This window comes from Pleurodeles waltl, chromosome 10, assembly GCF_031143425.1.
Source record: "Pleurodeles waltl isolate 20211129_DDA chromosome 10, aPleWal1.hap1.20221129, whole genome shotgun sequence".
In the NCBI taxonomy this organism is placed as follows: domain Eukaryota; kingdom Metazoa; phylum Chordata; class Amphibia; order Caudata; family Salamandridae; genus Pleurodeles; species Pleurodeles waltl.
In genome coordinates, this window is record NC_090449.1 from 182,092,886 (window position 1) to 182,110,057 (window position 17,172).

General features: G+C 44.3%; 1 protein-coding gene across 3 annotated transcripts in view; it reads left to right on the top strand.

Annotated features, from left to right (window-relative positions):
- LOC138261322 (uncharacterized) overlaps positions 1–17,172 on the top strand; it is an 888,401-nt gene that overhangs the window by 789,657 nt on the left and 81,572 nt on the right. For all 3 annotated transcript variants that reach the window (XM_069210158.1, XM_069210160.1, XM_069210159.1), the window contains one exon: positions 13,036–13,197. In XM_069210158.1, coding sequence (XP_069066259.1) covers positions 13,036–13,197 — 162 coding nt within the window. The remainder of the gene's footprint in view (positions 1–13,035; positions 13,198–17,172) is intronic.

Genomic DNA, 17,172 nt, shown 5'->3' on the forward strand with positions numbered 1-17,172 from the left:
TACAAATGAGCCAATGCACAGTAGATGTCACAAATGATCAACAAAAGAAGTAGGCTGGTATGGAATATAATTCATTCCAGTGCTAAAATACCTCTAAAGGGGACCAATGATGGCATTTTACAAGTTGCAATGCGATAAATTGTGATATGCGAAAAAATTCAAGAATATTATAACCATGCAATGATTGTAATTTGACAGTCAGCAAATATTTTAATAATACAAATGGTTTGTGGACCATACTGTCGTTCACTTCCTTGCCTCTTTATATTCCTGACTATTTTATCTCAAACTGTGCCCAAGGCAAGACTGCAGTGTTGGATGACTACGTAAACATTTCAGGAGAAGACTGGTGGAGCCTGGATTGTACTCTTCAAACTCCTCTGGAGGCTTGCAGTTCCAGCACATACAGATTTCAGACTGTAACTAGGCATCTGTGAAATAAAGAAAGGTTATCTAAAATAATGTGTAATCATGCAAAATTGGCATTTGGGGCTATATGTACGAACACTTTTTCCCATAGACACAGAATGGGTAAAAACCTTTGCTACATCTGGCCCTTGGTGCTATAATTTAACACTAAGGGGGTTATTCTAACTTTGGAGGAGGTGTTAATCCGTCCCAAAAGTGACGGAAAAGTGACGGATTTACCACCAGCCGTATTACGAGTCCATTATATCCTATGGAACTCGTAATACGGCTGGTGGTATATCCGTCACTTTACCGTCACTTTTGGGACGGATTAACACTCCTCCAAAGTTAGAATAACCCCCAAAGGCTCATATTTAAGGAAAATAACGCACTAAGGCCATCAGTGCTCCATATTTAAAATATGACGCACAATAGGGCAAAAGAATGGTTAGCGTCTCAAAAAAAGATGCTAGTCGGTGATGGATGGCATTAGGGGAAATGGCACTAGTGGGTCAAAAATGACGGTAGGCTGATTAGCTGTAAAATATCTGCTGCTAGTCAGCCTAGCATCATTTTTTGATGCACAAGCAGCCAAAAAATGACTCCTGTCTAAGTAGAGACAGGAGTCATTACCACAACGCCAATGCCCACCACAGGGGCCCAGTGTCCTCTGTGCAAGCCCAACATACCCAGTGCTAGGCAGATGGGGTCCATGTATGGGGCCCCAGTGGCACTCCACACACATACGCTTACCTGTGATGGGCTTCCCTCTCCAGTTGTGTCCCTGTGGTGTTGGTGGTAGTGATGCTGCGGGTTGGGTGGGCATCTATGTGCCCATTCCATGGTGTTTCCCCCTGGAATTGGGCCAACCAGCTCTTTAACGCCTGGTCTGACTAGGTGTTTAATAATGACGCTAATTGGGCTTAGCGCCATTATGTAGGTCCGCCTCCTCGTTGCGTGTTAATTCAGCATCGGGAGTTAAATATGGCGCTGAGGGCTAGCATCATTTTTAGGAAGGGAGAGCCTACCTTGCATCTCACTGTCGTAATGAGACGCATGGTGGGGTGGCGCTTCCTTAAAATGGAGATAACTCCAATATTTTGAAGCTAGACCGGTCTAGCGTCAAAATATAAATATGATGTTAAATTAGCGCCATTTTCCATAAATATGGGCCTAAATGTGGCCTTATGTCCATTTGGACACAAGGACACATTTTGCACTAGAACATATTGCAAAAAACAAGCACCCCAAACAGCAGCCTCTTGCATTCTGGTTATTTGTTGTGTTCCTCTGCACCTATGCTAACTTTCTGCCAAGAGCAGTGCGTGATTACGTGATGTGGCCTAATAGCATAATTTCAAGAATTTCCCATAACAAGCATAACACAAAAATACCAAAATTATGTGACATTACACTGGCCTAATGGAAATTTTGCCTGGGCCTTTTTGCAACATACTGCCACCAAGATATGAAAAGTTGTAAAATAGATTTGCCTGCTCAAGGTCACCTGCATCATGGCGTTGGTGCTTAAATTTACTGGTTGCTTCTTGCATTTCTTTGGTTGTGGGCAGCTGCAGGGTTGCAATGGGTCATAGCTGAAATGGCTAAGGAAAACTCTTTCTGCCATGGATCTCAGCACTTACTTGATGTTACCACCCTTCATTGGCCACCTGCCTCCTCAAGACTACCAGAACTGAGCCAGCTGGCTGGGCTCCCTCATCTTACCACCGTTGAGCCATTGCCTGAACCCTCAGAAGCCATCATGCATCAAAGCAGCCTATCTAATAGTCAGGGTGAGGTGTTTGGGTGAGAAATAAATATGAATCAAACTTATTGCAATAAGGTTATTCCCTTGTGCTATTTTTCTTTTTTTAACTTTGTTATATTGATTTTGTACAACAAAACTCAACTGTAGCTGGCCGTGCATGTCTTCAGTCATACATGAGGAGAAGTATCACTTACACAGTAGATGGCATTACATGCAGAAGGCAACAGTGTACATGGCTGAACATAAATGGATAGCAAAAGTACCACAAGCAAGAAAAGGAGAAAGAAAAGGAAAAAAGGAGAGAAAGAAAAAACATGTTTTGTGTCCAAATCATTAAGCCAGGTATACAGTAGATAGTACAGTGCTGTCACACTTGGCCTTCACAGCTGTTTACATATCATTACAGAGTACACAGAAGTAATATCTCCGAATCTGAACTAACTTTTGAGCTGGAATCATCCCCTCCAGTGTACTTATTGAGAAGATGCCCCTACAGCATAATTGCATCCATGGTACTCTTATCGGTACTGGCAAAGTACATATGCATCTCCTAGGCCACCCTCCATTCAAGAAGATCCTGCAGCCAAGAAGACGTGAGCAGCACCTGAGTGCCCATCCACCCAATAGCCACTCATCGTTAAGCCAGAAGCAATGCAAGCTGGGCGAGCCTGTAGAGAATCCTCTGCCCCCTGGGGGACATTACCTCCCCCAAAAGATAATCAGAATCAGGGGTACCTCCACCCCTATCGCCCTGACTATAATAGGCACTACTTCCTTCCAGAAATTCTGAATACCAACACAGTCTCAGTCAAGATGCAAGAAGATGGCCCCTAGCTCTCCACACCATGCACATCTTGCTTCTTTCAAGGGCTCTATCCTATTCAACTGCCTGGGGGGGGGTCACATAGGTACAATGGAGGAAGTTAAAATTAAATAACATAAATCTATGGTTGCAAGGCACCTTCTGCACCTACTCACAAGCACGTGACCAATCTGCATCCCCGATGGGTTCCACCAACTTCCTCTCCCAGACCCCACATGCGGCACAGGGGGCACTTGCCAAGTCCTCCTGGATCGCCTTATAAATAAGATAATAAGGTGCCACCCCTCCACCAATTGAAGTAGGCCATAAAGTACCGAAGAGGGCCATGGCCCCACTGGAAAACAAGCCCACACCTCTTGTGTGACGCTTTCCAGTTTGGCATAATGAAGGAAATGACCCGGTCCCACTTTGAAGGTTTTATGAGCCTCCTGAAAAGTGAGGAACACTTCCCCAGGATACAAGTCCCCCACCACCCAGCATCCTTCCACCCTCCACTGATCCATTGACAAATTCCCAATAATTGCCCAAAACAAAGTCCCAAAGATAAAGTGCCCTGTCAAAGGGAACCCTGTGCTATACCTTCTTGACCACTTCTTCCCATAGCGCTGCTGTCTGCCCCACCAGGTATGGAATCGGGTGCTCAGACTGACCCCCTCATTAAAAAAATGCCAGGGTGTGTCATCCCCAGCATTCAATGGAGCAACCTCTTTCCCCAGTTATTCGTTTCAGTCAACCACCGTACAACATGTTGTAAATTAGCCCCATAATAGTAGTGTAGTGTATCCGGGAGGGCAAGGCCCCCGTCCTCGATATCACGTTTGAGAACCAGAAGCTACTCTACAATGCTGCTCTGCCCAACCAGGGAGATGAGTAGGCTGTTCAGCTTATGAAAGAATTGCGGTCTGAGTGGGAAAATTGTATTTTGAACTAGATACAGGCAGCAAGGGAGAAAAACCATCTCGTACACTGTGGCCGTACCTATCACTGACAGGGGGAGCCTGTTCCACAATGCTACTAAACCTTCATGGCCACCCACGAGTCTATCCTCATTTAAATGCCGATACACCTCCACAGTATGAGCAACACATATACCCAAGCATCTAAATCCCTCCATCTCTCAGCAAAGGCCCAGCTCTGGCAGTCGGTCACTGGGTGTCCCAATCGGACTTCCAAGTGGAAACAGTAGTGACACTCTGGACATTGATTGGAAGGCCAGGCACCTCACTAAACTTAGTCAACAACCCCATCAAGATTGGCACTGCTCTGCAGCGGGACTGAACATACATCAGTGCATCTTCCGCATATAGAGAAACAACATGCCTGGAGCCACCCCCTCGAATCTCCCACAGCTACAATTCCCTCGCAATGGCTCAAGTGCAAGAGCAAATAGGAGGGGTGAGAGGGGACAACCCTGCCTGGTCCCCCTCCAACCACCGACTCATCTGAGAGGCCACCCCCCAATCTTGACACGAACCGGGGGATTAGTATATAAAAGCCACACCCAGCTACAGAAAACTGGCCCAAACCCCATTGCCCTCAACACTACCATAAGATATAAACAGTTAGGAGCGCACCTGCCTGACATCCCAGCAATTAATCTGCTCCAGAGCTCGTCAGCCCAATAGCTCAAGGGAGCCTTTAAAGTCACAAACAGTTAGGAGCGCACCTGCCTGACATCCCAGCAATTAATCTGCCCCATTGCATCATGGTAGATGTAGTATCTTCAAAAAACGAACTCCATTAATTTTAAATATTTCAGAGATGCACAGTAAAGGCTGTACCTACTTAAAGGTGAAATATTTAAAATTAATGGAGTTCGTTTTTTGAAGATACTACATCTACCATGATGCAATGGGGCAGATTAATTGCTGGGATGTCAGGCAGGTGCGCTCCTAACTGTTTGTGACTTTAAAGGCTCCCTTGAGCTATTGGGCTGACGAGCTCTGGAGCAGGCACCAGCAGGCCAGGGAAGAGGTACTGAAACCAGGTGATTTATGGCAGCATTCCCAGCACCCCGCAAATATGTTCTCTGCTGAAGAAGGGACTAACCCAGAAACACATGTGTCCAGAGATGCACAGTAAAGGCTGTACCTACTTAAAGGTGAAATATTTAAAATGAATGGAGTTCGTTTTTTGAAGATACTACATCTACCATGATGCAATGGGGCAGATTAATTGCTGGGATGTCAGGCAGGTGCGCTCCTAACTGTTTGCTACCATAAGATATGCCCTCTCCACAGTGCCAAAAGCTTTTTCCAGGTTCACGCAGCCCAGGGCCAGCTCACGCTCGTCATCCATGGTCTCATGCAGCACCTGATTGAGCCTCTGTAGATTGAAAGCAGTGCTATGGGCCGGCATCAAGCTGCATTGGTCGTCATGTACCAGTTCTTGAATCACTCCCTCAAAATGCCTCACCAACAACTTAAGTAATACCCCCGAGTTTCAATAGAAGGCAGACAACCCCTTCCTTCAGGAGTGTGGGAGAATCCCTTTTGCTTGCACCTCCTGAAGGACCTCTAGCAATTTCTCTTGAAGTATAATGGAGTAGGCCTGATAAAGCTCACAGAGAAGCCTTCCCGGCCTGCTGTCTTGGATCCATTGAGTGCCCGAATTGCTTCACCCAGTTCCTCCAGGGAGATCTCTAACTTCAGGTCCTGTACGAAATCCAGTCCCAGAGTCAGTAACCCCAAAGCTGCCAAGAAACCTTCAAATCTCCCCATGGGTCCCACCCCTCCCGCGTGTTATACCCCGCTAAGATGGTCCACAAAAACCCTCAGGATATCCTGGCAATTAGTCACCAAGTCCCCCTCTGGATGGTGGATACGAAGAATAGGGTGGACCTCCTGCTTTTGCCACAATATTCATGCCAGAAGCCTCCCAAATTTCTCCCCCCATGGAGACGTTGGTAGATAGCACTGGGTGTGCACCTATTTAGAGAGTCCTAGATCTTCCACACCTCCTGTTGAGCCTGGAACACCCCACCTGCACCTCTAGCCACGTTACCTCAGATCCCTGGAGGTCTGCCAAGAGACGTTCCTGCACTTCCAGCACAGCCTCCAAATTGGCGCTGCACACCACATGTAGTCCCTATACATGCCCCACTCAAAACTGCTCTGGAAGTCACTGTCCCCCAATTGGTGTCCAAGTAATCAATGAGGGAAGTCACCAGCGCATCCTGACACACAGGATCTCCAAAAATCTCTGATGGCTTACACCAGCTGCGTACTGAGTGTGCTGATGAATGATCCTTGAGGAGCCATCGCAGGTGAGACACCCCCAGTAGTATCCTTGAATCCACACCAGCCACTTACATGCAGTCCAAGTGACTATAGGTGCCATAGGGTAGGAAGTGACAGGTATACTCTCGACCCTCGGGGTGCAGTACTCGCCAACTATCACGAAACCCCAAGTTACGCATGACTGCCATAAGAGATTAAGTCATCAGGGGCTTGGTAGCCTGCTTTGACGAATAAAGGTCCCCATCCCCATCCAGGACACAGTTGTAATACCCCACCCGATCACCAGAATCTCAATGCTATCTTCCAGTAGGTCCTGAATGCAGGCAAAGGAATAATTGTCATCGATGTTCAGGAGGGTCATGGGCTGACCATCCAGTGTACCCTGGAGCAGAAGATAGCACCCCTCTAAATCCACCTCGCTGTATGTGTGCCGAAAGGGGACCCCCAGATGGAATCCATATGGCTGCCCCCAGGCATTAAAGGAGTACGTGGCTGAGAACAATTTACCCCTTTATTCCTTTCTCAACTTTTGTGATTCCTCTCCCATTAAATGTGTTTCTTGCAAGCAGGCTATTGGCACTGGGTGGCGCCGGAGGAACAAATGAACCCTATACCTCGTGGAGTAGCCTTTCAGGCCCCTAACATTCCAATTTAAGATATTTGTACATTCAGCCATGCAAAAGTACAATAACTTCTCTGTGGTACCAACATCAGTCCCCTCCTCAGCCACCTGCTCTTAAGTTGCATTCCAGTTGACTGTCAGGAAAAACTCAGCTGCTCATATGCACTGCAAGCAAAAACTCAAACTCCATAACAAGTAGGAGCATCAAACAATGTAACACCCCCAACTCCCCACACCCTGGATAGACAGTTCAACAACAATAACTCATACTGTATATCCATTTAATCCATGCTGCCAGGACCCACAGCCTAAACCCCAGACCCAAACACATGGCCTACCACTTAGCATGGAGAAGAACACCTCCCTAACCCACAGAAGTGTTTTTCTGTACCTAATACAAAATAGCTATATCTGCTCAGCTGACTTAAGATGACAAAGCTCCATCACCTTTCTTGGGAATGGTGTCTCACAGCCCCCAAGGAGAAGAACTTAGAAAGGAGAGAGAGAACACAAGAACATTGCAAATACACATATAAAGGAGACCATTTCAAGTATCAGAATCCCCCTTGTCCAGGTCTCGCTCCGAATTGGACACAGTCCCCCCAGTGGCGGGCTCGGAATCCCACGGCACCAAAGCCATGATGCCATCACCCTGGATATCAACTCTTGGCGGGCCCTCCTCCATGAGAGATGATGATCATCCTCTTGGGTTCTCCAGTTTGAGCTACGAGCCCCACAGGTACAACGAGGGCCACCCCACCAGGATCCCGTACCTTCTCGGAGCACCTTGTCACAAACCTCCAACCACCTCCACACATCGTCAGGAGTGTCAAAGAAATGGGACCTGCCTCCAGACAAGACCCTCAGTTGAGCCAGGCACAGTAGTATGTAGCGGAGGCCCATTGATCGCAGCTTGGGCTTCCCCTCCAAGAAACCCTTCCGAGACCCCTGATTCTTGTTGGTGTAGTCTGGATAAATGGAGATTGTATGATTCTCAAAGTGAGCAGTGTCTGTCTCACGGGCTGCATTGAGGATGCAGTCCCTGTCTTTGTAGTTCAGGATCCCTGCAATGATAGCACGTGCCGGCTCCCCAGGACTCGGAAGGGCCACCAAGTGCCTGATGCGCCCTTTCAGTCACGAACATCAGGTATAACCTAGACGATTTCAGCACGTTCCAGATTCATCCCTCCACAAACAATTCTGTTGCACTGCCTTCAGCTCGCTCCCGAAACCCAGGAAAATGAACATTATTGTGGCAGGACCTGCCCTCCACATCCTCTACTTGTGCCTTAAGGGTCCCAGCTTTAGAGGTGACCATGGCCAACTGTTTCTGCAGAGTAGTGATTTCACTTTGAAGTTTGAAGATAGAGTCCTCTGCAATCTGCACCTTATCCGATACCTTCCTGAGATCCACCTGGAGGAGGTTGACCTCAGTTGCCATGTCTCAATCTTTCCCTCGAAGGCTGCACTCGACCCATGTATGACGCCAACAGTTCTGCCCGAGAGGGATCCTCAGCAGATGAGCTAGATCCAGGATCTTTCCCATGACCAGCTTGTCGCGTTTGCTGCTGTGAAGAGGGGGCCAGCGTAGAGTAATGGTCCATGGTGTTCTCCTAGAAGGGGGTGAGCTGCATGTTCCTCCCCATAAATGGAGATATGGGTTAGCCCACTGCAGTAACACTCCTGGAAAACTGGGAGTCAGGACCACCTCCCTGTGTACTCTCTTTCCCCTGCAGTCACCAGTAGAGTGTCTGCTCCGGCCTCCACCAACTCACCAACCACGACGCAGCTTATAACAGTCTAAGGAGAGTCTAGGAGACACAAGTAGCACTGCAGCCCAACTCACAACATTTAACTTTGCCCTTGACTCTTATCACTCTGGGGGCTGTCCGATAAGAGGGGGAGTACAGACACTCCCACCAGGGTCTGTGACACACAGCTCCAGTTGAATAGTGTGACTAACTATACAGTGTCCGGCCACAGGCTCAGTTCAGGTGATTGGGCCAGCACCGTCTCCACCCACCCCGGCCAGGTGACCAGCAGCACCACGGAGCTGACGCCCCTAGGGCCACACAAGGATATAGGGCACCCCAGTCTGGCCCCCCAAATGTTCAGAGGGGCCCCCAGAACTCCAGCAACACAGGTCCCGCCTCCAGCAAATGCCTCCAAAGTGTTGCCTGCCTTCAATCAAGGAAACCATTACATCAGGGGATCCGGGGTCCACAACATCCACAGCGTCCCCACCCCGGCACCATGGCTGCAGCCTCCTCAGGCTCTCACCTGTGCTGACCTCTCCACAAGATAGAAGTCCTTCCGGAGGCAAGTGTCATCCTCCCCATGCAACAGGAGATTTAGGGAGCCACGCATCACCAGGGCCCAACTGGACCCGCACGATCACAGATCTGCATGGTGGGGTGAGCCCACACGACTCCTGGCCAAAGATTAGGGCCATGCCAAAAATGTATAGGGATATACACTTAGGAAGAATTATGTGGTCCAGTGCATCAACCTACATTCATGAACCTATAACTGAATCAAGATGCGCTATTCCAAAAGAACAGACTCCATTCCACCAATTAGGGTACGGGTCTTTTCAGTCACCGCATGCATTAATCTTACAAGAACAGTAGCCCTCACTCACCATTGGGTGACATGCTTCATCATCGGGCACTGCTCCTAGACAGGCCGGCACTGCAATGTTTGACGGGCACCACTGGAGGGCTCTTTGCCATAGATCTTTTTAACAAAGAATGACAGTACTAAGCGGATGTGTGAGGGGCATAGGGCCCCCTGCACACCTCTCACGTGTCTTCTCACTGCCACTTTGCCCGCTCGAAGCACTAAAGGCCATGCAGTGTCCTCTGGCCCACCCGCAATCACGAGATGGCATAGGTCCCAGGCAATTGACCCCATGGCTTCAAGTGACGCAGCAAGCCGCAAACACCCCATCGGTCAAACTGCCCGACTCCACCTGTAACTTACAATGCAGGACATCTTTCAGATATAATTAGGGACAGTAGTTTTTAGGTATGGCAGGTATTGGAGGATAAGGCTGTGGTAGCACAGAGCTCCTTAGAAGCAGTTCCTGTCGGCCATCTTGGGTGGCCACACCCCATGCTAGATTTCTTAGTATAATGACTAAATACAATACATTTTCTTTCTCAACCGAAAGCGGGTTATTATGATAAGTGCTTTGAGTGCAGAAATTAGAAGACAAGTGATCTTAGATGTTCATGCTAATTTCTGCACTTTTATTCAGTGCGACTTGACTCACTAAATGTGTTGTAAGTTGTCATGTCTTTTACATATATACATAGGGCTCTCTACAGTGACTATTGAATGGAGTTGCTACTTTTAATTTTTTACAACTGAAAATGTGTATAAATGTCGTTTGAAATACAGTTTAAAGTTTAACAATCTTTAATTTCATCATATATCCCTACAATGTGTACTAAATTTCAATTTTCCAAATTTGAGCAGCGGAATCGACTCTGTTTTGATATCTGCAATTTAATTTAGGATTATATCTGCTTTTTACAAATACATATAGATTTTTAAAAGTCTTTTTTACCTAAAAATGTGTTGTTATCGATTGTTATCTCCGAGGTCAAGTTCCTAAATTTACACAAACTATAACTACTCAGGGTTCTAAGTTCCCCGAATTCATGTGAGAGCAATGTCTGCTAACTTTTAAATGCATTTAAGGACTGCTTTTCTTAACCCGGGTCGAACAGTCATCCAAAAAGATATGAGGATGATAACATGGTTTGTTCACGGCAGTCATAGGTTTTCAAGTGAAAGTGTGACTCGTTTCATAAAGTGAAGTTAGGAGTTTTTACTTTTATTCTCAAAATATTTGCAATGACATATTGATGAAAAAATATTAGGGGATAAAACAGTTTTTGCATTTAGGGAATCATATCTATTCATTTAGTAAATCCCTAATTGAAAAGATATTGTACAGTAATCCGAGCGGTACTTCTTAAACTAAGCTAGATTTGTCAAAGAGCGCACAAAAATGGAAAATATTTACAATCAGCCACAATAATGCCATGCTAGATTTTTCTAAACTGCTCGCTCAATGTGCATGTTTTTTAATCTTAATGCGGTCAGTTAGTCGGTCACAATACTGATGCGATACAAAATATAACCATACACAATAAAGCTTAAAATTTAAAAAAAGACCATAGAATAGTGAAGTTAAAAAGGCGCTCACTTAGAAAGGAGTTCTCTGAAAAGCAAACATTATTCCACTCTGGTAACTGAAAAAATCACAGAGCTGGTCTACACTGAATGAAAATATATATTTTCAATAAAGGAACTAAGAAACATTTTTAACATATACAGTAACATTTACAGAATAATACAAAGTGCAATAGTATCTGGTCAGAGAGCCCATCACAGGGACAGACGTACTTTACAATAAGTATTTTGACTCAATGAGAAGCAGATTTGAGAATGGATGAACCTGGTCCAAAAGTGAGTAAGGAGTCACCCATTCCCCTTTCAGTAATTAGGCTTCTCTTCCCTGCCATGTCAGATTAATAACATAAAACCTATCAGAGATTTCAACCAGTTCTTCATCTTCCATTTTCATATGTCTATTGTTCAGAAACAGTAGCTTTACATTCTGTCTGTCTGGCCCACGATTAGTGGCTGAGTCTGTAAACAGATCAGATCTCCCCAAGTCCTCTAGAACGTCCTTAACATAGGACAAGCAGGGGGTTTTGAGAACCTCTTTGCAGTTTACGCAGTCCATAATAACATTCTGATTAAATATAGCAAGAGGATTGGACCAAACTGAGATCCAGAGTAATAATGGAGGTATTTTATGAAGTCTTCTATATATATGAAAGGCCACACTCCTCATGGCAAATGAAAGTGGAACAGAAGGGAGGAAAGCTCAAAAGACAGAAGACAGTAATTCTCTTCAAGCTGATTAGGTCGTTCATGTCAGTATCCCTAAACTCATGCTCTATACAGAGCAATCGGAACACATTGTCCATAATACATTTCCATCAGAGGTGCAGGGGACTTGTTGCCTATAGCAGAAGATAAAGGTGCCCACTGACTGTCGTACTATCTGACCCTGGATAAACAGACAATGTCTCCACAAATTTGAGTGATCAAAATAATTCCCAAGTATGGAAATTGAGAAACCTTAGACAGAATGTTGCCATTAATTGATAGAGCACTTAAAGTTTGGCTACAGCCCCTGCATACCATTATTTTCGACCTGTTAAAGTTTGTTTCCAAATCGAATTCCAACATAAAAATTACAAAGGCTCTGAAAAAAGAGCTCCAGGATTTTCGGCCAGTAAGACCGCCTCATCCATGTACAATAAAGCCAGTAGAGGTAAGGATTTCATTAGGGGCACATCCAATACCTGATCCATTAAGTATTTATTGAAATCGTTAATATGAAGAAGAAACAGAATTAGTGCTAAAACATAGCCCTGTCTCTCTCCCTGCTCTAATTGGAAAGCTCATTGTTTGGGCCAAAGCGCCCCTTAGCCTTCAGGTCAGAGTGTATATCAGCAAGGAAGTCCACCATAGACTCCTCGAAACCCTGGTTTAATTGACACAATCAAATGTACAGGATAAATCCATGAAGGCCAGATACTTAGGCAGTGCTTCACAGTGATTCAATTAATGCGTGTGTTCGTTTGTAAAAGAGTAATGTTAGAGTTTGATCTAACTTTTACGAAGAAGACATTATCATAAAATTGTATAAGCACAATTTTCTAACTAGTTCCATATCTACAACTGTGGGAGTAAATGAGTTTCAGCTATGTAAGCCATTAGTAGGGTAACCTGCTGTGGAAATCTTTAACTTTCTAAGTGAGGCAACTCTGTCTATTACCATTGGTTTGAAACCAATGTTTCATGTATTGATGCTGATTTGTAAAGTGCTGGAGTGAATATCATCAGACTTTCTATTAACCTTTCATTTGAAAATGGCTCTATCTGCAGAAAGTGTGGTATGTTATTGACAAGGGAAGGACAATTTGATTTTTCACATACTCCAAAAATGTACAGTGCATTAGAGAAACATATTGGCATACCTTTTTAGATTCAATAGACCAGTAACCTAATGATACACCTGTGAAACCGGGAAATAAAAGTACTCATTGGTTTTCTTGGTTGTAACTTTGGCAATGTTTTATTGTGGCAGGTAATTGTCTCTGGAAAGCATCATCTGGACAAAGGCGAACATCTCCTCCAATCACAGACCAGGCTTTATTTGTCAACAAATGAAAAAGATGATTTATCGTTTACAGTAGCATTAAAGAATAATGGGTCCACAAAAGCAAAGAACTACATGGCAAACTTAGAGGTAAAAGTCTAAAAACAATCAGATGTACACTCTTTAATGAAATAGTATCTTATTTTGATTGAAGTGATGAGCGATATTGTAGTAAATAATATTTTGCACAACAAATATGAATGCTGCTCTTAACTTTTGCAACCAACAAATTCAAATATTGCTGACACAAATCTGTTTGTCACCTGGAAAAAGGCCTTGAGCTCTTTTAAGATTCCAACTTAAAACATTTTAGGAAGGTGCATTGCCTACATTTTAAAAGCAATGTATCCATCCCTATAACACTTGTGATTTCTAAAATATATCCATTGTACTGCCAATTGTAGTACTCAGCCATGGCAAGTGGCATCCATCTTTGGTTTGACTAACACATATTACAAGTGTTCTTGCATCACTACTGTTTAATTTAGTTTATTAAAATAATTTTGTTAATTAAAACAATTGCAAAAACAATTAAAACCATAAATGCACAAGTTAGTCATAAAAGTACCAGAACAAATGGACACTAAAAAGCATCAACAACAATGCAATGTCGAAATTCACCATGGTCACAGCTTAACGGTTGTGGCATATCAATCCTGCAAGTCTTGTATCTTCCAGAGCAAACCCAGTAACGGACTCAGATGTGAAAATTGCCCCAAATTGTGGCACAGTGTGACATGCCAGTCCAGTGAGTCATTTGTCTTTTAAGACAAGCCATGTAAAGACCTTGATGTGCAAATTAACAGTTATAACAGGGACGGTAGACTGGATGCACAGTTGGGAACCTTTTAGGTAAAAAGTGCAAGAGAGCATAGACACTGCGTGACTTAGGTCCAGTCTGCCCATGTGCCAAATTAGGTTCTTGTTGGCTATCAGATGCAATCCCGCCAAGTTACCCATGAGAGCCGGTCTCTTATCTATGTAAACATTTGGATGATACTGCACTAATTTGCAGAAAGCGGTAGGTAGATTGAATATGTATACTAGTATCACAAGCTCTGTACTAATTGCGCAAAATCTCAAAGGATGGCAGAGATAATACAGGTTGTTGTAGGTGACAGAGTGTGGAAAAAACAGGTGTCAGTTAGGCTCCTCTGGCAAGTTTCTGCCAGTGCAGACTTGGGAGTCATAAGAGTACCTGTGTTAAAAGTAATTGAGTGCCGGTTGCATACATTCAGTGGAATAACGCGTCTTAGGAGGACGATGTTGTTAGGGCTGCCATTTTCCTTTCCACCCTTCTGAGGAACTTCGCTAAGCTACAGTTGAGTTGTGGATCAATAGGGGCAAAACAGGGCAGCATGGCCTGCTTGCGTATACGGATTCTTCTTTGATTAAAATGGATTTTAAGAGTGACCTCCAGTGCCATGGCAGATCCTTAAAGGTACATATTAGGTGGAGCAAGTCCTGTACTCTCTCGTGGCATAGTCAACACCAGCCTGCACCTATATTCTCTGCTTCTAAGGTAGATGAATCTGCAATGACAGCAATCCAAAGCGGTATTTTAGAAATTTCTCTTTGACACTATTATTGTACCCTACCTGGAGATATAGTTAAGGATTGGGTGTACTATAGTTATTCAGGACCATCCAGTAGTGGCTTCTTTTGGATAGAACCACATTTTCCTCTGCCATAGAAAGCGAGTTGTTGGTTTTGCTCACCGGATTTTTGAAGCATAGCTTGCTGGTAGGAGTGTCCCACAGTTGACTCAAACTGTTTTTTTGTGAGGGACATCTTAAGGTATTGTCTCACTGTGGCGTCCTTGAACTGTAGATCTTTCTATAGGTGAAAATATAGGGCCACATGTATAGCCTTGGGTTTGCGATTTTCTAAAAGCACATTTTTGCGATTCACTATTATGAAATCACAAACAGCTAAGTACAATAATGTGTTTTACACTGAATGCTCGTCCCTTTGGGTCCCAATTCTCCTACCGCATTCGTATTCATGAGGTAGGTAGCAATTATCAACACATTGGGAATCACTACAAATACAGGGATGGTGGCCTGCTGGGGACAGCGGGCCACCATGTTTGTGTTTGCTTTTAAATTAAGGAACTTTATTTATTGAAATTCAGCATGATTTCCTTAAAGGAAACAGGATATGTGTCAAAAACAAAAATGAAAAGTTTTATTTTAATTTTTTAAGAGTAGTCAGTGGTCAGTGGGACCACTGCCTGCCTTTACAAAGTGTTTGCACCCACTTTCACAAAACGGAAGGGGTCCCATGGGGACCCCTTCCCATTTGTGAATGGGTTACAACCAACTTAAAGTTGCTGGTAAACTGCAAATGTTTTGTGACTGCATTTCGGTCTCAAAACATTCTTACATCGCGTCGCTATTACAGCGAGTCACAATTACGAAGGGACACCCTTAACATTCCCCTTCCTAATACCGAATTGCAAACCCATTTCGCGTTTCAGTAATAGGTTACCAAATTGCAAAATGGGGTTTGTACATACAAAAAGACTATTTGGCAGTCGCTCAGTAGGCTGGATCTAGTTTATAGAGGTCCAGAGAATGTTTGGACCAGGGGCCCCTTCTCTTCTGCCCTTTGTTTTCTGCCTTTTGATTTGGTTTGTATAAGGAGTAGGTAGTGGTTTCCTGACTCCTCTTAATGTGTAGTGGTTGTAGCCTGGTGCTGGTTCTTCCTTGCTTATTGCTCCAGGGGTCCTCAAAGGGCTGGCTTATTGAAATGAGCAGTCAAGACGTTGACCCAGGTTTTCTGTGTTTGGTGCGAGTTGATCATCCTGTGACTAGAATGGAGCAGCCTGTTACTGTTGCCCAGAAGCGAGCACCATTGTGGTTTTTTATGCCACAAAATAGTTTGGCACATAAGGTGTCTTCCTACTGCCTTTTATGGACAATTTCAATCTCTTTAATAGATGTTTGTTCGTCCTTAATATTTTTATTTGCTGGGCATCACCTGGTCTTTGATGAAGATTTCTTATTGCCTTATTTACAGTCCTTTTCAGTGATTTTAATTGTTTGGATTGTGCTGGAGGGATAAATCCAGGATGTTGGTTTCTTTGTTTTTTTACCCCTGCACATACTTGAGTTGCAAATTCCTTAGCTAGCTCTGTGGCCAACTGCTCCCCGGTTGTTTCGGCATTATCAGAAGTTATTTGATAAAGTAGCCTCTTTGCTAAGTCTAGCAACCCATTCATAGTTGAGGGAGAAATTTTGATTCTCTTACTGTTGATGGTATAAGTTTGACCATTAATTTCCACAGACTGTTGGAAGCCTTCAGTAGCTGTTCGAGGATCACCTCTTGCGGGAGATGTTTACCATCCTTCCTTTCACCAAGATGAAATCAGGATACCTAAATTAGCAATGGTATAGTGATAAAATTGTGATTCATTGTGGAGTGATCTGTAGTGGAGTGGTACGAAACAGCAAGTGGTTTATACCCTTGGAAGTGACCGTAGAAAGCACATACGTTTTTGTGTTCTAAATCACCTAGGAGTGAACTGCCTGTTGTACTTAAATTGCCAGTTCTGCTCGTCCCTTGAGTTGGTATGTTCCAGAGCAAGAATTGTGCTGATGTAAGATCATCTCATGAGGAAGAATCAAGGTGAAGATTGAGGTCTCCTGAGACTATAAGGTCAGTGATCTGCTCTTCCTGCTGGAACCTCAGAATTTCCACCAGCAGTGCTCTGGCATACATTTGCGTGTCTGCACGGTGTATGTAGACATTGATGATTGCAAGTTTGATCTTGACATCCTGGCAGCTAATTGGAATGATGATTGCATTTATGGCTGGTGAGTTGGAGTGTAGTGCTTTGCCTGTGTTCTTTCTCGATGTAGAAATGTATGTCGCTAGCCAACCAGCGAGTGTCTGTATTTTTCTTCTTTACGTGCCGGCACAGTGAAGTGTGTGAAACTCTGCAGATGGAAAGGGTTTTCAAGCCATGTTTCCTGTAAGAGGATAATGTTGTCAGATTGCAGGTATGTTAAGACTCCTAGATCCAGTGGTTTGTTTGCTAGGCCATTTACATTCCACGAGCAG